This window comes from Molossus molossus, unplaced genomic scaffold (assembly GCF_014108415.1).
Source record: "Molossus molossus isolate mMolMol1 unplaced genomic scaffold, mMolMol1.p scaffold_m16_p_6, whole genome shotgun sequence".
Lineage (NCBI taxonomy): Eukaryota > Metazoa > Chordata > Mammalia > Chiroptera > Molossidae > Molossus > Molossus molossus.
The window spans coordinates 115,113,744-115,139,871 of NW_023425399.1; the positions used below are offsets into that span (position 1 = coordinate 115,113,744).

The window sequence follows — 26,128 nt, forward strand, 5'->3', positions numbered from 1 at the left end:
AACGGTCCTAAGCATTATCCCTTCACCTCGTCGACTAACTGGGACGATGGGCACGGAGCTGGGACGGCCCCTGATAAAAGGGAAGGTATGTAATACGCTGCACGACAGCACGTTGGTACCTAGGGCACACCGGCTCACTCGCGCTGTGACGAGGCTCCAGACACCAGGAGAACAGCACGGGCCCCCAGCACCTGGGCAGGAAAGCCGGCGGGAGAGGGTTAGGAGCCGAGCCCCGCGGGGCGGCCACCTAAACCCTGTTTGCACGGAGACCCAGACCGGCCTTGAGTCCGAGTTGCCGCAAGTGTAAGAAGTGCACCAAGTGCTGCCGGAAGGGGGCGCTCCCGGACCACCCCGAGACATCCGCCTACGGGTTCACACCTTCCTCTCTCTCCAAGGGACAAGGTCCTAAAAAGACGAAAGGTGGGCGACTCCCGGTCTCAGGAGACGGAAGGACACTGGGGGCGCGTGCGGAGCGGGGCCCTTTCAGGACCTGCAGGTGGACAGACACCTGCGAGGTGCACCTGTCTGGCCCGGGCGACCATTCGCGCCGCGAGGCGCTGCGCAGGGCTTGGGGGGCTTCCGCGTTCGCGGTGCCCATTAACTGATTTAACGGAAGGGGACGGAAGGCTTCCGGGGAGCCACTCTCCTTGAAGCACCACTTGGGATGACCCACGTTTCCAAGCCGAAGACACCCCCTCCCGCGGTTCTTCCCGACCTTTCCCGCGTTCACAGGAGCCGCCAGCGACGCCCCCGAGAGGGACCAAGGAACAAAGGGGAACGGGCGGCAGGGCGGGTGGAGGGAGGGGACCGTCACCTGAACCCGCCGCTCCCGGGGGCCGCGCCGACGCCCCCGGGAGGCAGGCGCAGCGCCTGGACGCCGAGCCAGTGCTGGTGCAGGAGCCGGGCGCGTCCGGTCGCCATGGCGACCCGGCGGCAAACCGTGGGCGGTGCGACGTCGCGAAGGCAAAGAACACCGCCCACGCCACGCCCACCCGACGTCGGTGCGCTCCCCGACACGCATGCGCAGAAGCTCCTCTCCGCGCGCTCCCGGGGCGGTTCTAGAAACTTCTGAGCGCTCGGAGTTGGTGACACCCACGCTGCAACGGTGGTGGCCTCGTTCCTCCCCAGTGGCCGGCACTGGGGTGGTTCGCGCCACTTTCCGTCTTGTTTGGGGGGTAAGAAACCAGAACGCAAAGGCTACAGCGTTCGCCCATAAGGGAGGGCGGAGCCGCAGTCAGACCCGAGAGGTTTGCGGTGCACGGAGTCCTCTGCAGAGGTCGCACGAACACGCAGCTTACAGTGGCTACCGTGACTCGTGCGTTCCCCTACTTCACTGTCACCGCCCCGCGAGTCCCGCCAACACCAACTACGTGCTGCGCAGGCGTAAGCGGTCCGCGCAAGGTGGCCTGGGAGACGGCGCGAGGCCCGCGTGCGCTCCGGCCGCTTTGCACTGTGGGTGATGTAGTCCGGGTGCTTTCTCCGCTGTCGGCACTCAGTGAAGCGTGACGTCCTCAAACTACTGTTCCCAGGATTCCTAGGGGCTTCCCACCGTACTTTGCAAAGGCGTGGCGGGGAGAGTGTGAATGTCAGCGTGGAAGGGAATCAAAGCACTTGAATCCAAGTAAAAAGAGGACCAAAGAGAAGGGGAGGTGGACAGCACCTTCTTCCGAGAGGCCTTGCGCCGCGAGCATTACCGGATGCGTGCCCTCGAGCACAGGTCCGGCTGGGCGTGGAGGCCCCTGGAGCTTTGCTGGTGGTAGCGCTCAGCGGAGCGGGTTTCTGAGAACATGATTTGTTCTTTTCTGCGAGCTGTACAGTATACGGAGAAGCTGCACAGGTCCTCGAGGAAGCGCTTGTCTTTGCCACGCTTTGTACTTAGCAGAGCTTGCTTGAGGACGGAGCCCAGTTTGCGATGGGGGCTGCACGAGCCGAAAACGGTGCGACCTGGCTGTGCCCTTGGAGTCACCCCGAGGACCATCTGGACGCAGGGACGGGGTGCCCAGAGAGCAAAGGAGGACAGCAGCAAGCAGGTGTCCGTGCACAGTCAGAGAGGGGACACCGCCATCTCAACGGCACAGAAAGGTGAGAGGCAAGTCTCCAGGCAGGACCAGCCTTGCAGCACCTGACAAGGGTCGCCGCCCTTGCCCTTTGCTAGAAGTTCAGCGCTACAGCGGGAAAGACAGTCACTCAAACGAAACGGTAGAACCGCCACACATAGTTCAGCATCAGAGAGTATAGGCATGCAATATTCTTCATAGACTTGAACTCAGATTTGAACGTTGGTTTTGATATAACTTGTTGACTTATGTCTAGAAAGTGTTTTCTCAACTTTTACTGGTTCGGGTGTGGAGAGAGCTATGGAAAACTTAAACCGTTGTTTACCTCCTTAAAATAGACAAGATTGCCCAGATGTCATTGCATCCAGTTGACTCTCCCATTCAATCTTTCAAACGTTTGTATTGTCATGTAGGAGACACACTTCTCCAGTTTCACACAACTGAAAGTTAAATACATATTTCCCTGATCTCGGGTGCCTGATCAGGCCAGTGCTCTTCAGGACAACCATTCACAAGGATTTTGTGAGCTTTCATCTTGTCTGTGCTCAGACCCGAGCAGCGTCGTCCAATTTAAACTTTGTGCAGTGGTGCAAATGTTCTGTATGTGGGCCATCCCAATACAGTGGCCACTAGCCACCTGTAGCTGTTGAGCACTGGAAATGTTGCTAATGTGGAGGAACTTTGTTTTATTTAATTTTTATTTAATTTTAAGTTAAAAATCAGTTAATTTTACAATTAAATAGCCATGTGTGGCGTGTTGCTACTGTATTGAACATCTCAGGTCCAGAATGTGCAGGTCACTTAAACTACATTATTACAGGAAGGAGACTTAACAAATCCTGGGCAAGACTACACATATAACTGTCATTGTCTGTTGCTACTTAGAGGTGGAAAATAATGCATTCTCCACATCAGTGGCCCATGCCATGAGGCTGTGCTAATGTTCCCATAAGTTACTGCTTGGGTGAGTTTGCAGTGAACCATGGTCATCCCCTAGGGTCTGTGTTCTGTAACGGGAAGATTGTCGAATGACATGGGAATATGATGGGGCTACCACCCCTGTGTCTTAAGGTCTCTAAGAATAGCAGTGTTTGTACCATCCCCTCTCAGACGTGACTTGGTTTAGGTGTGGTTTTTACTGGGTTCTGAGTAACAGGGACATTTGGGAACACCTCCTTCCGAACACAGACCCACTCGTCTGGTTGTGAGTCCACACCTCACCTACAAGTACTGAAGGTTCTTGCTTATGTGTGGCCTACGTGTGACTTGGTGCTCTTTCTCTCTACAGTTAAAGAAGCTGGAAGAGATTTTACCTATTTAATGGTGGTGCTTATTGGAATCGGCATTACAGGTTGAGAACACAGCAAGTATAAGACCCCTGAATACGTTTCACTCGCTGTTTGTCTCGCCCTGGCTTTGCTTGATCTTCTTGTTCTGTGACTTTCAGGTGGCCTGTTCTATGTGATTTTCAAGGAGCTTTTTTCTTCATCCAGCCCTAATAAGATCTATGGGAAAGCCTTAGAAAAGTGCAGGTCCCATCCCGAGGTGAGTCCTCAAGACAGTTACACAACCTCTGATAACAGGGAGAAGGGCATGGGCAGAATTCACATACAGGTTCTCAGACTAGTGAGATTTATATAATACATGGTGTTGAGTTGTTTATGCTATTAGCATTTTGTTCTGTACTTGCACAAAGATCTGTGTATGGTGTTTTCATCCTAATTATACAAAAAAAGTTGTTTCACTAGTTATCATAGATAATAAATGCTTAGAATACACCCGAGTCTGAAACAGCTACACAGTTCTTTTTTTTTTTTTAAGTAGAGTGGAAGGGAGGGAGAGAAACCCCAATGTGAGAGAGACACATCGATTGGTTTCCTCCTGCATGACCCCTGACCATGGCCAGTGATCAAATCTGCAACCCAGGCACATGCCCTTGACCGGGAATCGAACCAGAGACCCTTCGGTACCAGTCTGTAACCTCTGCTGAGCCAAACCAGCCAAGGCTGAAACAGCTACACAGTTCTTAAATGTCTCTTGCTTTACATGTGGTTCTGTTTTTACAAGACTGTTACTGTGTAATGCATCTAATCTTCTTATAAAACTTGATGCATGACCCCCTGATCACAATAGTGATTCTTATTGAGAGCATAGTATGAGGCAAGGACTGTGCTTAGCATTCCAGGGCATCGTCCTTATTAAATCTCTCAAAAACCATGGTGTCGGGTTCTGCTGTTACTCCGTCTGCAGAAGGGGAAACTGACATTAATGGAGATGAAAATAAGCAGAAGCAGGCGATTGAATGTTACGACGCACCTCTGAAGAGGTGAAGGCTTGCCATGCTCTTCACACACTCGGCCTTGCCTAGATCTCCAGCCTTCTGAACAAAACAAAATACACAGAGCAAACAGAGCGGCAGAGTATAAAAGTCACCACTTAAGTTGCTGACCGCAAAAGCTGCACAAATAATTACACTGAACATTCAGTGTTGTCAGCAGTTATAAAGGCCCTGGTCTTCGGCAGACACTGGGCCTGGCTGAGAAGCAGAAAACGCTCATGTTGCGATACCGATGGGTTTGATCTATTCGAGGGGACGGTTTGACAGTTGTGCCATTTGTCTCAGGCCCACAGTTCTTAAATAGCCCTCATCTTATACTTGATTCCTTTTTATTCATGCATGAAAAATGTGATGCTGAAGACGCCCAATACAAAATGAGAAAAATGTTACAGACTTGAGGCAACACTTGTTTTAGTTTGATACCAGTGTTTTAAAGGTTTCATAGTGTTTGCATTGTACATTCAACAAAAACTACATTTCCATTTCACTGTAAGTTTCCCATTAGGAATAATTAATTCATGGTTTATTTTAAATAGGTTGTTTTTACTTGGGGATTTGTTTTTCACTGTGTTTAATGACATAAAAAATAGCTTCATCTCAACACTAGTAGAATTAGGCCCCATTAGATACATTTCACTACAAACGCTCGGACATTTAAATATTTGAGCTCTGGGGTGTGGTGCTGTGTTTTGTAAGGAGTGGGAACAGCCTCAGTTCACCTACGTGGGTCTGAACCTATAGGCAGCATCATCAAGTTACCTGGATCAGTCTCTGCAGGAAATATTTAAGTTAGTTATGAGATGATTTTTGCACAATAATTTTTTTTAATTTTTTTTTTTTAATCCTCACCTGAGGATATATTTCTTTTAATTGATTTTTTTAGAGACGGTGGAAGGGAGAGAAACATCGATCATATGCAGCCAACCAGGGATCAAACCCACAACCTTATGGTGTACGGGATGATGCTCCAACCAACTGAGCCACCTGGCCAGGGCTTGCAGAGTAACTTTCTTTCATTATTGGAGTCATTTTGAAAGGGTCCCCAGCTTACTGGGTTTTTCCTTCTAAAATAAGTCACTTGGTTTGTCAGAAAATATTTCCCTAAGAAACTTACAAGAAGGAAACCACTCAATACAACATTGTCTTTATTCTGCAGGTGATAAGTGTCTTTGGGGAGCCCGTTAAAGGCTATGGGGAGATGACGAGACGTGGGCGCAGGCAGCACGTCAGGTACTGCTCCTGGCTTGCACGGGGAAGGCTCGGGGGCCGTTTTTAAATGAAGGGAACTTAGGCCTGTGTTCTTTCATTTTCTGGACAGTTTTATTGAGTATGTGAAAGATGGGCTGAGACACATGCGTGTGAAATTCTACATCCAGGGCTCCGAGCCCGGGAAGCAGGGGACGGTGCACCTGGAGGTGAAGGAGGTAAGGATGAGGCGGGGAGACGCGGGACTGCGTGCGCTGCGTGGAATGCACTGGACGAAAGTGACACCTTGGGACACTTTTTTTTCTTCAGAACCCGGAAAGTGGTGAATACGAATTTCGATACATATTTGTAGAACTGGAAGGCTACCCTAGAAGAACTATTGTCATTGAAGACAACCGGTCCTGAGCGGGTGCGCGGATCGGCACGCGTGCCCGCTCCTGGTGCGTGTCCGTGGCGCGGACTCCCGGCCTGGTCTCCGTGGCTCTCCCGCGCGGTCGGTCTGAGCAGACGGGAAGTATGTGTAGCTCGTCACAGTGAACCGACTGGGTGGTGGTTGCCTTCAGACACGCTGAATTAGAGATTCTCTTACAGAGTCAAAGAATCATGAACTAGAGCATATTTTAGGTAATCATGGGCAGTCTTTTGCTCTACTTAACATGTTCCATAAGAAGTTTTTGTTTAAAATTTTACATCATGTAAATAAGAAAACAGAGTTCAGTATTTTGTGCTTTTTTATGTTGTACAGCTTATTAAATGTGGAATAAAATGAAAACCAACATGTCAGAAGCAGCTTCCTTCCGTGTACTTTGGTGCCTAACGAGATAAACACCTGAGCATATCTGAGAACCGAAGGGACCAAGTGAGACGTACACACCCTTCGAAGCGGTCCTAGGAAGGTCGCGCCCCTCGTATGAGTGTGGCGATCTGGTGTGTCCCACGTCCCCGCGCGCGGCGGCATTGCACAGAGGGGTGGTGACCGCTGTCATCGGACCTGCGGGCTCTCACCAGGGGTGTGGGCCTGTGCGGGTGCCCTTGTGTGTCCGGCCTCGCTGGTGTGGCTCACGAGGACAGTGAAGGAGGTTAGGGTGCAAGAGCCTGGGCCGCAGAAGCTGTCACCCTTGGTGACACTGACGCACTGCCACTAGGAGCATGTGGGGACACCTTTCTCAACTCGCCACCTCACTCTCGAACACACACCTGTGCGTGGCTGAGCTTCGATCCTTAGAACAGGAGGAAGCCCTGCGTCGGGACGTGTCGGGAGGTCGTGTGGGGAGGTCGCGGTGCCTGGTATTCACTCCTCTCCTCGTCCTCTGAGAAAGTACAAACGTGCCACCTAGGGGCAGAGGGTGGCAGCACAAGGCTCCCTGTCACCAAGCTTTTCGGCTTAGTTTCTTTCAAAAAGCAAAATCCTTCACTAAACTTAGTGATGACTCCTATACCATGGGATGCTGTTAACAATCTACAGGGGGATGAAAAGGTGGAGGCACGGGTGTGACCCCTTCCGTTAGCTGCTGTCGTCCCAGGTGGAGCTGGGGCTTCACTTGTGGAAGGGTCTGGAGCAGCCATTTTAACCTTTTTCATCTCATGGCACACACTAGTGACTAAAATTCCGGGGCCCACCAAAAAATAGGTGTAATTTTGATTCATTCACATCAACAGCTATTATTGTGTTGCTATTGTCATATTTTTAATACATTTTTACTGATTTTTCAGAGAGAGAGAAACATCAATGAGAGAGAACATTGGCTGTCTCCTGCATGCCCCCCACTAGGGATCGGGCCCACAACCTGGGCATGTGCCCTGACCGGGAATCGAACCAGCGACCTCTTGGTGCATGGGTTGATGTTCAACCACTGAGCCACACCGGCTGGGCTGTAATGTATATTTTTCATCCGTAGCATTCTTGTTCTATGATTACCTAGTAACAAGTCTTTAATAGAAGACTGTGCAAGTTCAAATAAGCAGAGGTATCCAGAATGTTCCCCTAAATTTGGTGTGCGGTACAGTATGTCTGCTAGGATGTTTGTTATTATGAGCAACTTAAAGTCCCAATCAAAGTGGCTTAATAAAGGGAAATTCTTGGCTCACATAACAGAGAAGCCCAAGGCGGGATCAGGCTGCAGGTGGGGTGGAATCCAGGAGTCCAACCTCAACAGCGACACTGTTTTCCAGTCCTTCCTCTCGGCCTTCGAGTGTCAGCTTGATCCCAGGTCTGGTCTTCCCTAGCCTGAAAGACGTCTGCTGACAGTACCAGAGACACCTGCCTTCTCGTTTATAGACAGAGGGATGGAGAACACCCCAACCATCAAAGCTTCATTCTCACTACAACTGCTGACAGTACCAGAGACACCTGCCTTCTCGTTTATAGACAGAGGGATGGAGAACACCCCAACCATCAAAGCTTCATTCTCACTACAACTGCTGACAGTACCAGACACACCTGCCTCCTCGTTTACAGACAGAGGGATGGAGAACACCCCAACCATCAAAGCTGCATTCTCACTACAACTGCTGACAGTACCAGAGACACCTGCCTCCTCGTTTACAGACAGAGGGATGGAGAACACCCCAACCATCAAAGCTGCATTCTCACTACAACTGCTGACAGTACCAGAGACACCTGCCTCCTCGTTTACAGAGGGATGGAGAACACCCCAACCATCAAAGCTTCATTCTCACTACAACTGCTGACAGTACCAGAAACACCTGCCTCCTCGTTTACAGACAGAGGGATGGAGAACACCCCAACCATCAAAGCTTCATTCTCACTACAACTGCTGACAGTACCAGAGACACCTGCCTCCTCGTTTACAGACAGAGGGATGGAGAACACCCCAACCATCAGAGCTTCATTCTCACTACAACTGCTGAGATCACAAGCCCTCCTGCACCACTGTGAACAGGAAAAGCATCGCCCTGAATGGTTTAGGGAGAGATTCTCATTGATCCCTGAACAATAACGTAATTACCACCCACAACTAGAACCAGGGTTGGAGCTATATGAGCACAAACAACATGGTTCCGAGTCGTGGGGAGGGTGAAGTGGATCTCGGGGAGGGACCACAGTTTGCCCATTTCCCCATCCAGTTCCTTTTCCACTGAATAGCAGGTGACTTGGGGTCTGCAGTCTTTTATCTTGCTTGGGGGCTACAATAAAAAACCTCGTGCCCAGCCAGTGTGGCTCAGTGGTTGAGCATTGACCTATGCACCAGGAGGTTGTCAGTTTGGTTTCCGGTCAGGGCACATGCCTGGATTGGCCCGATCCCCAGTGGGGGGCATGTTCTCTCATCGATGTTTCCATCACTCCCTCTCCCTCTCCCTCTTAAAATTTTTTTTTTAAGTTCGAGACCATGCGAAGCTTCACATGGTATTCGTGGTGGGTTGGTATCCTCCAAAAATGCTTGTCCACCCGGAACCTCAACATGGGATTTATTCAGAAGTAAGGCCTTTGCAGATGTAATCAGTTAAGATGAGATCGTGCTGGATTAGGATGGGCCTTAGGTCAAATATGACAGGCGTCCTACTAGGAAGAGGACAGAACACGGACAGAAAGGGCCACGTGAGGACGGAGGCAAGGTTCGGAGTTCAGTAGCTACAAGCAAAGGGACGCCTGGAACCACCAGAGGCTGGAGGTGAGAAGCCCCGAAGCCTTCAGCAGGAGCGGGACCTGCTGGTGCCCGGCTTCGGAATCCCAGCCTCCACAACTGTGAGCAAATATCTGTTATTTCAAGTCCCCAAGTTAAATGCATACTGAATAAAGAATAATACAGAGATCGGATAAAGACCTGGAAAACCTTTTTGCCCGAAAGATTGAGAAATGGCACATTAATTTTAACATCACGGGAGTGGCTGAGACTGTCAAGGGTAGTCACAGAATGAAAAGAAAAAAGATCAAGAAGAAAAGGAGGAGGTGCTATAAATAACTAGCATGAGACACTTAACACCTTCAGGAAATACCTGCTGGAGCTGCCAGGTGGGAAGTAGTTTTCTTCCCAAGTAGTCTGGCGCCACCTGTCTTACAGCTGTAATAACTTTTTGCTCATTTGTTTCATCACTTTCATTTAACTCTGCAATAGATCTAACTCCCCATCTCATGACAGAAAGGATGAGATTATTTAGCATCAGGACACATGTTCTTTAGGGGTGACTATTTGAAATACGGTTTGGTCAAGCAAAACTGGAACACTGGTGTCAGCGGGGCTACAATCCTTCCCTCGGGCTGTTTTCTTGGTCACTCGACTTGCAGGCAAATTCAGTTCTTTGCCATGTAGGACCAAGGGCACTGTTTTCCTGCTGTGTGTACCGGGGGGCCATTGCCAGTTTCTGGGATCCACTCCCACTCCCGGGCTCCTGGTCCCTTCCTCCACCTTCGAAGCCAGCAGTAGTGGGCAGGAGCCCCTCTGACACTTGGATCTCTCCACCTTCCTGTGCAGACCCAGCCAGGGGTGTCTCCACTTTAAGGAGTCATGTGATGCACTTTGGTACGTCACAGCCTCTGGTTTGCAAGCAACCCAGGTGTTTCAGCTATGAGGCTGGGCCCAGAACCACTCGAACACACGGCTTTCCTAACAAACTCATTGGGGCAAATGGAAAACGGCGCCCAGCCCCGCCCAGCCCCTCTGTCCTGGAGACTGAAGGTGAAAACAAAGGTCAGTACTACAGATCCTCTCTTTACCTCAAGTGTCGATATTTTATCATGGTGTTTGTATTAATTTTTATTTTTAAGAATATTTCTTAAATTATTTTCTTTTTCTCAAGGACAGTGTTCTGGGCACTGTCCCCCAGGGCCAGAGAGCGCACATTGTCCTTTACTCGAATCCACAGATGCAAACCACGTCCCCAGAGCCAGACTTACAGCTGCCTAAAGTAATGAGACGCTGCCACAGACAGAAAATGAGAACTGGTGCCGGCCGGTGTGCCTCAGTGTTTGAGTGTGGACCCTGCACCGAGAGGTCGATTCCCGGTCAGGGCACATGCCCAGGTTGAGGGCCCGATCCCCAGTGGGGGGCATGCAGGAGGTGCCAATCGATGTTTCTATCTCTCTCCCTCTCCCTTCTTCTGTCTCTAAAGAAAGAAAGAAAATGTTTTTAAGTAAATGAGAACTGGAACCTCAAACTGCTCCGCATTCTCTGAACGGTGCAGAGCATGTCAGAAGAGGGAGCTCTGGTGCCTGTTTCCCAGCGCCGAAGGTCTAGAGGTCTAGGTCTTTGCTGCCTGAAACATTTGGCTTTTGCTGGTTTCCTGTCCTGTGTCCAGAAGGCTCGTGCCCCGTGGAGGACCTTTTCCCAGGGAACAGCCATCTTGAGAGCAAGGGTTTCCTGAGCCCAGAGCGGGTGCTTTAAGCCGTCGGGGCCACTAGGGGGCCACGGCCACCCGCTCCAGGGAGAGTCAGATTCCTGGGACTTCCCACCTGGAGATTAGTTACCTCAGAGGCACCCTTTCAGGACAAGTGTTTCTTTAGGATAGCTTTTATTAAACACATTTGCTTCTTTCGTATCCACGTTATATATAATTCATTTACATTTCAAAATCCCATAGCAGGTGCAGTTAAACCGAGTTACACGCAGCCTCCGGGTCAGCGCCGTCTAAGTGCCGCAGCCTGCACTCCGAAGGGTCTGCGCCAGCCGGGGCCCGGCGGAACCACCCGTCCTGAGACGCGTCCTGCCCTGGGCACGGGACGGGCAGGGCTCCCGGGACGGTCGCAGCGCCTCCCGGGACTTGCTAAGCACCATCATGTTTTTAAACAAGAAACGTCACTTTTTAAACCCTTTAAGAGACATTCTTAATTTGGGGAAAGGTAAAAACCAAACGTATTCTCTCAAAGCCATGCCGGGTGGCCTCCCCATGGCGCCCAGCAGCCGGGCGGCCCCGGGGGGCGGGGGCCTGTCCTCTCTCCTGTTCTGCACCCTGGAGCTGGAGGAGTCTGTCCTCCGAGAAGAGGGGTGCAGGGTGAGCCCTGAAACTCCTGCCAGTGCAAAGGCCCGAACACCACCCTCTGTCCCACTTTCCTGTGGCCGGGCTCCCACCAGGCAGCGGCCAGGGACTCCGGAGGCCTTGGTCCATCCAGCCCCGTCTCCAGAAGCTCCCGGGGTTATCAACCGGGGGCACAGCCCACTGGATGCAGAGACCAACCTGGAAAACGCGTGCCCGACACCCGTCTTCCTCCTGCTCTAACGGCCCGGCCAGCGGCCGAGATGGAGGCCGGCGGGCTACCCCACCACTGCACCCCCTGACCGGGGCCTCGGGGACCGGCTGGCAGAGGGAGAGAAGGGCAAGCCCGGCCCGGGAGGGTGACTGTGGGCAGCACACTCGGAACGCTGTGGGGGGGCCAGTGCACCCTCCCGGGGCGCCTTCCGTTCAGGCTCCTGATGGCAGAGGCTGCTAAGCTTCCAGGCAGGAAGGGCCTGTGGGCAGAGCAGGGCTGTTTCTGGAACCTGGAGCAGAATAGGACAACCAGACAGAAGCAGCAGTGACTGTGGTGCCCCAGAGGGTGACTGCCTGGGCAGCACAGCCCAGCCAGGGGAGCTCCAGGCCCCAAGTTCTGCCGCCTAAACCTTGGGTGCAGAGGGAGGTGACACTCAGCCTCCCTGCCCTGCACTGAACCCAACACAGCTGTGGTACATGGACGCCACAGACAACAGGCTGTGGCCCAGGTGGCCCAGGTGGCCGATCTGAGGGCTGACCCAGCCGCAGTGCAGTGACTCTGCTTGGCAGGAAGTGGCTTCTGGGCTGGAGGCGCAGGTGCCATTTGGCCAACAGACCCTGCCGGGAGGGAGAAGAGCCAGAAAGGAAGTCAACCGTGGGCTCCCATGATGTACCCCGGACTGAGACCACACGTTCCCACCGGGACCCGCACACACAGTTACGGGTGCTCTGATGGGAGCTGGAGGTCCTGCATTAGTGGGGGCAGGGACAGGAAGGGCAGCGAGGCGGGGTAACGGATGCTGTGGGGGTTCTCTGGCCGAGTGGAACGGATGAGTTGAATCCAGGAGCTCCTCCAAGGGGAGATCCACAGGTTTTCATTTTGGTCCCCTCTGACCCTTCCGGAGTGATCTGTTCTTCAGGGAAGTCAGGACAGGAGACTGGGTGAGACGCTGGGACAGCAGGGGCTGAGCTGGGCCCAGAGCAGAGACCTGCCCCCGAGACCAGAGGCGCTGGGGAGTCAAAGCAACTGGACCTGGTCTCAATGACCTGCACGGCGGCGGTCAAGCAGATGTGAAATGTCGGTGAGGTTTCGAACTTGAATGGCAAGGGACAAGTTGCGAAGAAGAGTTTGCTTTGAGGACACTGAAGGTGAGCGACCGAGAAACAAGCTAATGTGAACTCGTCAAAGTCCGAAAATAAACGTCAAGTCATGTCGAACGTGATGACTGTTAATTACACGTAACAACTAAAATCAGTCATTGGCTGCTTCCCAGCCGAGTCTTAGGGGACGTGAGTTGATGAACCTGTACGATCAGCAAACGGCACAGCAATTGTAAGTGGTGCCCTGGCTCACTGATGGCTCTTAATACGTCCCACTTGTCACTTCAGTGTTTAGAGACAACTTTGAAACTGTATTTACATCACTAGCCCATCTGCTGAGCAGAGAGATCGCCCTGAAGAAAGTGCTTCCCTGGCCCCCCTCCAGCACGCTCATGGAGCCTGTGACCTGACAGTCTGGGGACCGACAGGCATCTCAGGGAAGGAAGGGCTCAGGGCTGCCTGACTCTCCCCCTGGCCACAGAGCTGGCAGCCCGACAGGGTGAATGGCCGTTTTCCGATTTCATGGTCAAGGGTTAAACTGGTATCTTCATTCCTCTAAAGCTGGGATGGTCGTTCCTTTCGTGTTGAGTTTCATCTACTTCGTCTCCATTCGGGGACAGTGAAGCCCCGGGAAGAGGCTGCAGCGTGTTGACCGGCCTCTGTGGGTGGCCCGGCACGCAGGCGACGACACTTGGCGTCAGCCCCTCGCTCAGAGAGTTGCTGTGATACTTACCTGGGTGGGCTGGGAGAAGGGCAGGCATGTGCCGCAGGTGGAGGGCACGGCGGGGTGCAGGGGGAGGGGGGCCTCTAACCCGGACAGAAGGGGCTTTGAATCCTAGCTCTGCTCCTCTTACAAACTAAAACCTGGTAAGTAACTTACTGCTCTCAACTTTGGCTCACTCATCGGTGAAAAGATGGTAATTGTTGGGGGTTGGGGGGGTCCTAAAACAGATAGTGGATGTGGCCTTCCTGGGAAATGAGTCTTTGCAGATGTAATTCATATGTACATTAAAGGGTGGGCACACTGGACTAAGGTGGGCTTGAACCCAATGAATGACCTTCTCCTTATTAGAGAAGAGAAGACAGAGACGCTCCAGGGAGAAGCGGCACAGCTTGGAGGACCGGCCCCTGGAGCCTTCAGATGGAGGGGGCCCTGCGGACACCTTGATTTCCGGGGTCCGGCCTCCAGCACTGTGAGCAAACCAAGCTCTGCCACTTTAAGCCACCCCGACTGGGATACTTTGTTCTGCAGCCTGAGACACTCATCCCGTAAAATAAACCTGTTCACAGGCCACGTAGGAGGGTCAAGTGAGATTATGTGAGTGAATGCTTATTAAGTGTTGGACATGGTCCCTTTCTTCCCTCTCCCCCAGGGGGTTGGGGTACAAATAAATCCAGGAAGGGCACTGATAGCCCTGCCGTTACCTGAGAACCCCAAGGTGAGCGCTCTGGGCTCCGACGAATCTGATTTCAAATGTATGGCCAAGTCACGCACTTCGGCCCTCCCAGCGTCCCAGGGAGATTCTGGTCTGAGCCGGTGACTGGAGGTTTCCTTTGACCCAGTTTGATGATGAGCAGAAAGAAGCTGCTGAGCTGCCTGTCCTGACCCGTGCTGGCCAGGGGACCTTCGGCCAGCCCCCCCTCCCCGACCCAGGCCTCCAAGGACAGCTCTGTAAGACAAGACACAGGCCAGGGAATCTCCAAGTTCCCTTCCATCTCTGGCTCCGTGGCAGAGTGAGTCCAAGATTTAGGGGCCCAGCAACCCCAAAACACCAGTCCCCAAGGTGGTGGCGCCGTACAGTTCTTGCTATTCCAACAAGAACACCTCAAAAACATTCAAGAGTCATCTGCGTTGTCCCCCAGGTTTACAGCTGAAAGTAGCCAACTTATTTCAAAATGCAAGCCTACCCAAGCATAAAAGGTACTAGTGAAAGCAAATTAATGGATCAGGGAGTAACTGTAGCTTGTTATCCCTGAGCAGTGATACAATATATAACAATGAAGGGCTCCCAAAAAGAACATTTCTCTGATCCACATGAGTTGAGAGTGAGGCACTGTCGAGTCACTGAATTCAGACCACGGGTACATTCCTAACGAGCACCTTAGCCTTATGTAGTTCATGGCCAAAGAGAAAGTGTCCTTATGTGTAGCTTGTATTGAAAAATAAAGAATGGTCCCAAATAAGCTAGAGTTTCAGATCCCTTTAAACTTTGAAATGATCTAACCAAACATCAGCCTGAGAATAATGTTAGCCTGAATCTACGTACCAGGAGAAACATTAAGTGCATTCTGAGAATGTTTCTCAAAGTAAACTCTTCAAGAAAGATAAGCCGGACAGCTCCTTATATGTCTTTAGAACGCAATCAACTCATCTTAGAGCGTAATTCCGTGGTTGATGAATATACAATTACGTTTTTGCAAATGGCAGGATTTCTTTCTTTCTTCTATATCTCCCGTTTTCTTCATCCGCTTATCCCTCGACAGACACGCAGGCTGTTTCCGTACCTTGCCTGTTGTGAATCATGCCACAGCGAACGGGGGTGCAGACATCTCTTCTCTATGCTGTTTTCATTGCCTCTGGAGGAAAACCCAGGAGTGGACTTGCTGGATCACATGGTAATTCTGTTTTTATTTTTTGAGGAGCCCGGTACTGCTTTCCACGGTGGCGGTCCCAGTCTGCATCCCCCCCAGCAGCGCACAGGCTCCCTTGTCTCCCCATCCTCACCAGCACGCGCGACCTCTTGTCGTTTTGGTGACGGCCATTCCAACAGCAGTGAGGTGACCTCTCACTGTAGTTTTGATTTGCATTTCCCTGACCTTAGTGATGTTGAACATCTTTTCCTGGGCCATGGTGGAGACAACATGGACAGACCTTAAGGGTATTATGCTAAGTGAACTAAGACAGAGAAAGACTGATACTGCATGATCTCACTTACGTGTCGATTCCAAAAAAATAAAAGTCAAACTGATAGAAACAGAGAAGAAAAGAATTGCCAGGGGTCAGGGGTGTGGGAAATTGGAGAGGTTGGTAAAAGGGTATGGACTTCAGCTGAGATCAAGTCTGAGGCTCTGTTGATTAGTCATGGTGATTGTAGCTGAGGACACTGTATTGCATCACTGAGATTTGCTAAGAGAGAACTTCAGTGTTCTCACACACCCAAAAGAAAGATAAGTATGTGTGATGATGGTTCATTAACTCGATAGGGGAACCTTTCACAACGTAGATACACATCAAACTACCACAATGGTCACTTTTAAATACCTTACAATTTTGCATGTCACTTGTACCTCAATAAAGCTGAAATTTAAAGATTTTTATTTTGTTTTTTTCCAACACCATTTATCTCTTCCATGCCCTCTTCCAACTCCACCCCCTCCTCCCCGCACCCTCCACCCCCATCACCACACTGTTGTCCATGTCCATGAATTCTTTTTCTTTTTGCTCAATCGAAGATGTTTTTATTTATTTATTTATTAGTTTTTTAAATATTTGAGAGAGAGAGAGAGAGAGAGAGAAAGGGAGAGAGAGAAACATCGATCACCAGCCTCCTGCACGCCCCCTACTGGGGATTCAGCCTACAACCCGAGCAGGTGCCTGGACCGGGAATCGAACTGGGACCTCTCAGTCCAAGGGAGGACGCTCCATCCACTGAGCCACACCGGCCGGGCCAATTACAGATGTTTTTAAACTACATCTCAATGCAGAACGCTGTTGTTACCCTAAAGGCTGTGTTAGGAGGGTGGTGTGCGGCACAGATTCTAGAGAAGAGGTCATGGAAGGCGACCCTTTGCAGTTTGCCTTGCGGGGATGCGGACCGCGGTTACTAGCAGACACCGTCGGGGCAAGCTCACCCGACCCTCCGAGCACCAGGTCCCTTCTCCCCGACACTGCTCACCTTCTGGACTGGGCTCCGTGCCGCGGGTCACACGCAGCGGGACGCGTCTGTGTGCCCTTCGCGGGGACACTGGCCTTGTGTGCACCAGGCCTCTGTGGTGTCCAGGGTCAGAACCCGGCTCCGGCACGTCCAGGCCTAAAAGAAATGGAGCAGCCCCCAGAATGCAAGGCAGACCCGGCCAGCCAGTACCAGGGCAGGCGCAGCTGCGGTCGGGCCTCCGGGGACCTGCGGCCAGGCCTTCACACGGCGGAATCTCCTCTCTGAGCGATTGCTGGCTCCCCTCGCCGCCTGCAGACAGCTGGCCCTCCGGCCTCGGGCCTGGCCCCCCTCCAGGAAGTTCCCGGAGATAACCACCCCAACCACAGCTGTGTTCCTCGTGAGCGCCCAACAATTGCGCCAGAGCCACAAAGACCCACCACCACCACGAAAGAAGTGCCAGGTGTGGGGAGCGGAGAGGAGGGGGGCTGGGTGTCACCAAGTGACACAGACCTTCATCTCAGGGGCGCAGGCGGCGGGGATCACTCCGCAAGGCCTGCTCACCTCCCAGGGAGCCCGTGAGTGACGTCCCTGGTCCGAAGCGCTGCAGATTCAGACCTTGGACGAGGACCGAAGCGTCAGGGACGCCTTATCACCACGTCTGTCGAAAACAGCTTTGAGTCTTGCCTGGTCAGTTAGGACCCAAATCAGATCACGTTTGAGCAGCTCATTTTTTATTCCATATCCAAAAGGCAATAAGCTGACTTGGGGTGTTTATTTTTTGTTTTTGTTTTTGTTTTTGTTTTTATGACAACTGATGGGGGTCAGAGCATGCGTAATTCAGTTTTCTAGACGTTTGTAATCCAGAGTCTCAGTGTTGAGACCCCTACTGAGGAACACTTTTCAGCAGGTAGGAAGGCACGCCCAGTGTCTTCCAGGTATTATGACAAATACGAGGACCAGGGGTCAGAAAGACCTGGTCCTTCGTAAGGAGCCTTCTGAACTCATGGGCTAAGTCTGGAGGAGTCAGCCTCTCAAGACCCGTTTCTTCACCAGAATAATTGAGATAATTAACCCCCAGCTTCCCCCCTTGTATAAGGAGACACCCAGCTCTCTAAAACATCCAGGATTGGGAACAGTCTCTTAACTTTTTGATGTTCAACGTGTAGTACTCTGATTTATTTTCATTTTGGAAATCCAAGTATGGCAAATAGTGTTTACCTTTGGTCTTCCACAATATCACATTCACAATAATGACTGTTATAAATCCGAATCATATTGGAAATGTGACTGACGGTTTGGGACAGGTTCAGTTATCGCATTACATAAGGTCAGAGTTAGCCCCAAACAGCACCCTCGTTTATTCCGAAGAGACGCCCAGCCCTAGGCATGAGAAGGAGCGTGCCTTGGGGAATGAAGTTAAAGAAGTAAGTCCTTAACAATATTTTCAAGTTTGCTAATGTGAATACTGTCTCTGGAGGATAAGGAACTCGGCATGAGGAGGTACAAGGGGCCGACTGGCAGCTCGTTGACACGTTATTTCTGAGTCAGGACGGAAGGAGAAGTGGTCGCCGTGGTCCTCAGGGTGCGAGCACCTTCCGACTCCCTGGACAGCGAAAGCTGCAGACTTCGTGGCCCGGGCACGAGCAGCTCCCTCTCAGGTCCACGGAATCAGGACTGTCGTCTATCGTGGGCGGTGACTGCGCACCCAGGAATCCCTTCTAGAACAATCAACGGCATAAAGGCGGTGGGGGTGGGGGAAGGGTGGGGGCAGCCGGTAGCCTTTCGCGCCCACGCGCGCCAGGGCCCACCCAGCACGCGTCGCTCAGGCTGTGACGGGCCGTTTTCTCTTCTAAAGAGCAAAGGTTTTAAGATCCTGAGTGTTGTCAACCAGAAACAGATCAGTACGGAAGAATGAGATATGCCTTCTACCGGGAAAGTTACAGTAACATGGGGATACTGTCCGTAACCCGTGGCACGGATCACCAGGGCACCGTGTCACCCTCCCGGTAGGACCAGGCCTGGGAGCTTGGGCGCGGTGAACAGTGGGCCCAGAAATTGCCCCTGCTCACCAGCTCCATGCAGCTCAGTGCTGGGAGCAGAAGCAGCTTAAGGAAACAAATACCAACATTTAATTTTTTTTTAAAAAGGGGGGTGAGTATTTCGCAACAATTTTACCTCGTTCCTTATAAACACTCATCAGGAGAGGGACACTCGTATGACGCCAAGTGCGCTCAGAATTGTATCTTCCGCAGAGAGATGAGCCACAAGGACGAATTATTACAGAAGTGTCGTCTGAGCGAGTGCCTGCCGTGTAGCTCAGGTGACTGAAGTGCAGGGGTCTGTGGACACAACCAGACCCGGTGCTGACCGTCTGTGTTCCAGCGAAGGAAGGGTGGTGTGCAGTCCAGTTAACTGGGCTGAGCGGAGGTGGCGGTGCGGCTGTTCCTCACACTGGCCCCCAGGTGGTGACGTGGCCTGGACAAGTGGCTGCCACGCACGTGGGTGGGGCCTTGCCCCAGGAACCGAGAGGTGATGACAGGAAACAGTCAAAGGCTAAATGTCCACATAACAGTGATTGCAGCTCACAGCTCAGTATCTCTTCCCAAGCCGAGCTCCGGGGTGGCCGGTCCTGGACTTGGAGTGACGCTCTTGAATGACCTCAGTGATTTATAAATAGAACTGCAGATGTGAGTCAACAACAGGAGGAAAGAAAACATGATGTAGGCACAAGCAAACAAGCACATGTTGATCAGATAAGGTGCCCACCGACCTCCGTGCGATGTTCTGGGCACAGTGGACCGTGGACTGGCTCTGGCAGAGCTGGATGGGCTGGCAGCCCCCCCTCCCCCTCGTGTGCACCCCGCCCCCGAGACACCTCCCAGCTCACAGGCGTATTCAAAACTGTACAAAGGTTAAGTGCGGGTCACACAGATAAAACACCTCTTTGGCAACCCTGTACATGTCATTTTCAAGACAGATCAAGTATTTCAAAAGATGTCACATTATTAAACCCTAGCTTCGACCTCAGGGAGTGGCAGCAGCCGCCCAGCCCCCCAAGCGGCAGGAGGCTGAAGGGGAACTGGGCTCACAATCCGCCTCCCTCAGCACACACACTGGTCTCCGGAGGATGAAATCACACATATTACATTCAGAGGCAGACATAGTATTGCAATTGCTGATTTGGAGAGGAAAGGAGGGAGGGAAGGAGGGAGGGGAGGGAGGGAGGGGAGGGGGGAAGGAAGGAAGGAAGGGAGGGAGGAAGGAAGGAAGGGAGGAAGGAAGGAAGGGAGGAAGGGAGGAAGGAAGGAAGGGAGGGAGGAAGAAGGGAGGGGGGGAGGGAGGGAGGGAGGGAGGGAGGAAGGTCCCAAATGCCTCAGTAGGTAATGGCTAAAATTTGTTTGATGTAGAGAGAACCGAAACTACAATTTACCAAAATTCTCTGGTACCTGAAAATCTGAATAAAGGTGATAATTTCTTTAACTATCCTAAAAAAGAAAATCACTTAAAAAAAGAAGACTTGACCTGGCCGGTTTGGCTCAGCGGTTAGAGCGTTGGCCTGCGGTCTGGAGAGACCCGGGTTTGGTTCCCGCTAAGGGCATGTACCTTGGTTGCAGTTTGTCCCCGGCCCTGGTTGGGTCATGCGGGTGGCAGCCACTCGATGTGTCGCTTTCACATCGATGTTTCTCTCTCTCTCTCTCTCCCTTCCACTCTATCTGAACAAAATATCGAAAAATGTCCTTGGGTGAGGATAAAAAAATAATAATAAAAAAAAAAAAAAAAAAAAGACTTTACACACTAAAATTCATTTGGGGAAAAAAAAAAAATCCAAGAATAACCAGGAAAATTCTGAAAAATAATCCAAATAAGGCAGGAACTAGCATTCCCATGTATGAAAACATTTTATAAAGCTGGAGTATTTAAAATACCTTGGTACTGGTACATGAAGAGGCAGACCAAAGTAACAGAATTCAAAAATCAAGCAGCAAAGCCCTATCCATGCAGGGATTCAGAACACGATCGAGATGGGATTTCTAACAGAAGGGAATAGGTGACAACCAGGGAGGTGGTGGAATGGGGGCAACTGGACAGCCATCCACCTGAACCAAAGGGGGATTCCCAACTCACCCCTGCCCCCCCTGCCAGAGCTGTACGCAGAATAGCATTTCACCATGGCGGGGGGGGGGGGGGAACACACGGAGCCAAAGAAAACCCCAAAACAAAAATACGACGAGAATACTTACCAATTGAAAAACAACTGGTGGACTTACAAGTTTGCGGGAAAATGCGAAACCCTTCCAAGAAAAGACTGATAACTCTGAGTCCATAAAACATTTATCTGCATGATCAACAGTATAACCAAAGTCAAGACACAGTGAAAAAGACTGAGAAAAATAACTGTGATACATAGAACATACAGCAAATCTTCTCAAATAGAGCTTTCAGGAGTCAATCGAAACCATCCTGCGTAAGGCAGGCAAAGAAAAAGACACGCAGACGGCTTTCAACCAGAATTTCCCCAGCTCTGCACAACTGACATCTTTTTTTTTTAAATTTTCTAAAATATGTTTTTATTGTTTTTTTGGAGCCAGAGATAGAAACATCAATCTGCTGCCTCCTGCACGCACCCTTACTGGGGATCGAGCCCACAACCCGGGCACGTGCCCTGTGCCCTGACTGGAATTGAAGTAGGACCTCTCAGTCCTTGGGGGCGACACTCAGTCCACTGAGCCACACTGGCCGGGCACGACTGACATCTTGAACTAGGCAAGTGTTTGTTGTGGGGGGGGGGGGGTACCCTGAGCATTATAGGGTGTTTACCAGCATCCCTGGACCTCATCTATTAGATGCCAGTGACGCGCCCCTCAATTGTGGCGATCAAAATGCTCCCAGGTGTTTTCCAGTGTCCCATGGGGTCAGAAGTGCTCTTTGCTGAGTACAACTGCTTTCGACACATCAAAGATCCTCGTGCTCACCTGTGATTCAAACTGTTGCTATCATGAGGATGCAATTTTTCTCTAGATTTTGACTCTCAAAGCAAACATTTCAACAGCGTGTAGGATCAGGAAATCTCACCCATCCTGTGGGTGTGCCTTTCTGGACGTGCTCTTTTTTATCCTCACCTGAGGACATTTTTCCATTTTTTTGTTCAGATAGAGTGGGAGGGAGGGGGAGAGAGAGAGAAACATCGACGTGAAAGGGACACATCAGATGGTTGCCACCCGCACAACCAACCAGGCCGGGGACAAACTGCAAGCGAAGTACGTGCCCTTAGCGGGAACCGAACCCGGGTCTCTCTGGACCACAGGCCAACGCTCTGACCACTGAGCCAAACCGGCCAGGGCTGGACGTGCTCTTCAATCCAGCAACCTCCCTGCCAGGAATGTGTCGTATAGACACACTCAGCTATGTGCAAACAGGTGGATACGTGGATAATCACTGCAGCAACGACGGAGAAACAAAAAACTGGAAATGACAGGGAGTTGGTTTAATAAATTATGGCACATCAATAGAATTCCATGAAGCCAATAAAAGGGGAAAGGAGTGTGTCCTAACATATCTTAGGTAAAAACAGCAAGGCCCAGAAAAGAGTCTGCTACCATTAAAAGTGGTGTGTGCACCCGGCCGGTGTGGCTCGGTAGTTGAGCATAGACCCCTGCACCAAGAGGTCGCCAGTTCGGTTCCCGCTCAGGGCACATGCCCAGGTTGTGGGCCCGATCCTAATGGGGGGCGTGCAGGAGGCGGCCAATCAATGTTTCTCTCTCTCTCAAATCAATTAAACAAAATTTTTTTTAATAAATGGAGTCTTTCTAAAGTGAAAAAAAATCCCCCACGGGAAAACACCCATACCTCAAGGTCGGGTTTACTTGCTACTGATTTGAAGATCATCTCTAAGCTCCCCACTGCCGTGTTGTTCCAGACCCGAGCAGGAGCGCTCACTGGGCGCACCGCTGTTCCCGAGACCTTCCCCCCAGAACCTGTGGCCTCCAGCGAGACTCCAGCTCTTGCCCAGCCCCAGACGGCGGGCCCCACAGGCAGTGGGGGCAGCACCCTGGGCCCTTTATCTGCAGAGAGGTGGTCATAAGCTGCCATCCTGAGGTACACAGCCCGGGTCGCTTCCCACGCATCACCGCGGTTCTGGGAGCACTGTGCCCCGCGTGGACCAGTACCCGGAGCCAGCCCCACCCCGCACACACCACCCTCGTCTTCCCAGGGTGCCCCAGCCCCTTGCCCAGTATTAGGTAACATGACCTTCGTAGGTCAGCATCTATGGTGACCATGTTTTTCTTCAACTGCCTCTTGCGCAACAAAGTACAACCCATTCATCCACGAGAGAAGAAATTCGGACCCAAAGGTCACAGTCAGTCACAGGCAAAACCCAAATTAAACACCCGCTTCTCCAGCTCCTAATCCGAAGCCCATTCTGTTCCACCGGTGGTGCGTGCCAAGGACAACAGACATGCCGTCTCCAGTGGCCAGGAGATAACTCTGAGGCCTTCCCGAGTCCACAGAGGGCAGTCAGTCCCGCCCTCTCCTCCAGCTGTGTTGCAAGATGGCCTGAAATGTCCATTAAAATCACAACATAATGGATTCCAAAGGAAAGTTTTGTCTGATGGGAGGCCAGGCTTTGGACAACCCTAACTCTCATTTGGGGGGTGGGGGTGGGGGCAGCATGTTATATTTCAGATTCCATAGATTAAGCACATTTAGTTTCTCTCTTATCTGCCTCTCATTCTGGGCTCTCCTGGAACGGGGGACCCACCTGTCACAGCACATACCCCACTGGGTCCCCTCCTTCCCTGGGGGCAGGCAGCTCTGTACCCTAGTGCCGAGTGGCACCGAGGCACGGTCATGCTTGATAAATACTTGTTCAGTACGTGAGAGCATCAAGGATGAAAGATGATGACCAATCATTGCACATTCTAGAGTGACAATCCTCTAGCTGTAAGGTGACATGGACTGTGACATGCTTTGCTGGTCTGTCCCAACAAGCAGGCAATGTCTATGAGTCAGTAGCAAGTGGGATCAACACCATTAATACAGATTTCTAATCAATGAAGAGCTGACAAGTCTGATGCTTAAAATACCTGTTGGAAGAATATGTACGGAGGGTTTGCTATTAGGTAACAGTGTATCTGTACTGTTGGAGTGTTAATGTGAGCATCTCTTGCTTTTAACTCACAAAGCGTCTTAAGCATGTTAATATACCCTCCAATATCTTGTTTTTAGCATATTAAGATTTCATTAAGAGTGAGTTGTTTAGCCCTGGCCGGTTTGGCTCAGCAATCAGAGCATCGGCCTGCGGTCCAGAGAGACCCGGGTTCGGTTCCTGCTAAGGGCATGTACCTCGGTTGCAGTTTGTCCCCGGCCCTCGCTGGGTCGTGCAGGTGGCAGCCACTCGATGTGTCCCTTTCACGTCAATGTTTCTCTCTCTCTCTCTCCCTCCCACTCTATCTGAACAAAAAATGGGGGGATGTCCTCGGGTGAGGATAAAAAAAACAGCGAGTTGTTCAGAATAGTATCTCTAAACAGGAGAACGCAGACCCCGGCGAGCGTTAGCACCCACCCAGACGTCAGGAGCCCACGTTATGAGGGTGAGTGGCTGCCAGAGAAGTCTGTGTGTCTCAGACTAGGTCTCCCCTGAAAGTGGGCCCCAGGACCAGCCTCCAAGTGCCCCCGGCCGACGTGGGAGGTGACGGGGAGTGGGGACATGAGAGAGGGGGAGCTGTGAGGTCTGTGTTAAGGAGGCTCCTGCGGCAGTTCCAGCAGGGGACTGTGGAGAGCGTCCAGAACCAGCCAGCCTCACTGTCCCCAGAGGAGACAGAGGGAGCCAGGACTTCGCCTACTCCCTCCGGCCCTCCGGGTGGAGCCGCTCCTAGGACACGACCCTCCCGCCCACTGGAGGGTCAGCCACGGTCCTGGCCAGAGAAGGCTCTCAGAGGCAGGAGACCAAGACCTCCTCCCCAAACCAGCCCAAATCGACTTCCCAGGTGGGCTACACGGACAAGGTCCCCTGCGCCAGCAAGGCATGGGAACCCGGAGCACCTACAGGCACGCAGGCCCCCAAACCCTCCCTCCTGCTCCTGAAGGGAGTAGCAGCTACGGAAGGCCCTGGCCAGCAGCTGGCCGAACCCACAGGTGGCTCCCGCCGGCACCTGCAGGGGACGCCACACAGCACAGGACCAGCAGAGCAGCAGGGATGGAAGCAGCAAAACTCCCACCGCGGCCCTGGCCGGTTTGGCTCAGCGGTTAGAGCATCAACCTGTGGACCAGAGAGACCCGGGTTCGGTTCCCGCTAAGGGCACGTACCTCGGTTGCAGTTTGTCCCCGGCCCTGGTTGGTCGTGTGGGTGGCAACCACTCGATGTGTCCCTTTCACGTTGATGTTTCTCTCCCTCTCTTCCTCTCTCTCCCTCCCACTCTATCTGAACAAAAAGTGGAAAAAAAGGTCCTCGGGTGAGGATAAAAAAAAGAAAAGAAACACTGATAGGTTGCCTCCCATACGTGCCCTGACCAGAGATTGGGGATTGCCCTGAGGACTTCTGGTGTACGGGAGGATGCTTCAGCCAGCTGAGCCACTGGCCAGGGCAAGGTTCTTTTTTTAAGCTAAGAGAAACCCTCCTCCCTCGCTGTCTCTTTTAATTCACCCACTCGATTCAGAGCCTTGGGCAAAAACACACAACACTGCATCCATGACAGTTGCCCCTTCTTCCCACTCAAGATTGAGAATCTGGCTTCAGCTGACTGCTAGCGACCTGTATGCAGCTGCCCGACACCCATGTACACCTGCAGACAAGGTCCCTAGGGTAGGCCTGTCTTGACGGCACCTTTTGGCAAAGCTCTGCCCCCAGCTAAGTGCTGAGTCACCTGCATGGAAAGTGCCAAGCAGGTGAGAGCTTTTCAATTTGGAAGGAACAGCAGCGGGGCCCAAACCGATGGTGACGCAGAGATCTAACAAGGTCGAGGGCGGGCTTCGGCTCCGGGTTCCATTTGCAAATACGCACCTGCACGCTCGGCCTCACAGCTGTTTTCCCTGGAACAGCCCAGGTCCTGTGGCTTCCCTCGCCTACCTTCCTACCTGCCCAGCGCTCGGCTCACCTGGTTATCCCTGGCACGCCCAACATGCCCGTGTCGTGTTCTGCACAGAAGTGATGCAGAAGCGACCTGCAGCAGCCGTGAGAAGTACCCCCGAACGCTGACGCAGCTTAGCCAGCGGAGCAGGGGGTGCCCGCCAACCGCCTGGTGACCAGATCCACGCGGACCACGTCAGGGGCTTTCCTCCCGCTGGTCCTGTTCTTGGGTTGTTCCAGGAAAGCCGACTGTAACACAGGTCAGCCTCACAGCTATCGAACCCTGAATGCACTCTTTCATTACCCATCAGTTATCCTCCCATCATATGTTTTATTATAC

General features: G+C 52.0%; 3 protein-coding genes across 4 annotated transcripts in view; 1 reads left to right on the forward strand and 2 right to left on the reverse strand.

Annotated features, from left to right (window-relative positions):
- FBXO15 (F-box protein 15) overlaps positions 1–921 on the reverse strand; it is a 40,580-nt gene extending 39,659 nt beyond the window's left edge. The window contains exon 1 of the mRNA XM_036245976.1: positions 815–921. Within this exon, the coding sequence (XP_036101869.1) occupies positions 815–921 (107 nt within the window). The remainder of the gene's footprint in view (positions 1–814) is intronic.
- Positions 922–1,554: 633 nt separating this feature from the next.
- TIMM21 (translocase of inner mitochondrial membrane 21) lies at positions 1,555–6,278 on the forward strand. The gene is made up of 6 exons (XM_036245314.1): positions 1,555–2,082; positions 3,346–3,408; positions 3,505–3,602; positions 5,552–5,625; positions 5,714–5,819; positions 5,911–6,278. The coding sequence occupies exons 1-6, from the start codon at positions 1,788–1,790 to the stop codon at positions 6,004–6,006; spliced, it is 732 nt and encodes a 243-aa protein (XP_036101207.1). The 5' UTR covers positions 1,555–1,787; the 3' UTR covers positions 6,007–6,278.
- Positions 6,279–11,809: 5,531 nt separating this feature from the next.
- The window catches only part of LOC118618285 (cytochrome b5), a 49,694-nt gene continuing 35,375 nt past the window's right edge, over positions 11,810–26,128 (reverse strand). For both annotated transcript variants that reach the window (XR_004957038.1, XR_004957039.1), the window contains 2 exons: positions 12,541–12,545; positions 11,810–11,821 (listed from right to left, as the gene is read on the reverse strand). The gene's annotated coding sequence lies outside the window, so the exon portion shown is untranslated. The remainder of the gene's footprint in view (positions 11,822–12,540; positions 12,546–26,128) is intronic.

What these genes read in the sequence shown, in the direction of transcription:
- TIMM21 (XM_036245314.1), top strand. Translation starts at nt 1,788, where the DNA reads ATGATTTGTTCTTTTCTGCGAGCTGTACAGTATACGGAGAAGCTGCAC. An exon ending in TATTGGAATCGGCATTACAG is followed by an intron (nt 3,409 to 3,504) that starts GTTGAGAACACA and finishes TGTGACTTTCAG; the next exon opens with GTGGCCTGTTCTATGTGATT. An exon ending in AGTGCAGGTCCCATCCCGAG is followed by an intron (nt 3,603 to 5,551) that starts GTGAGTCCTCAA and finishes TTTATTCTGCAG; the next exon opens with GTGATAAGTGTCTTTGGGGA.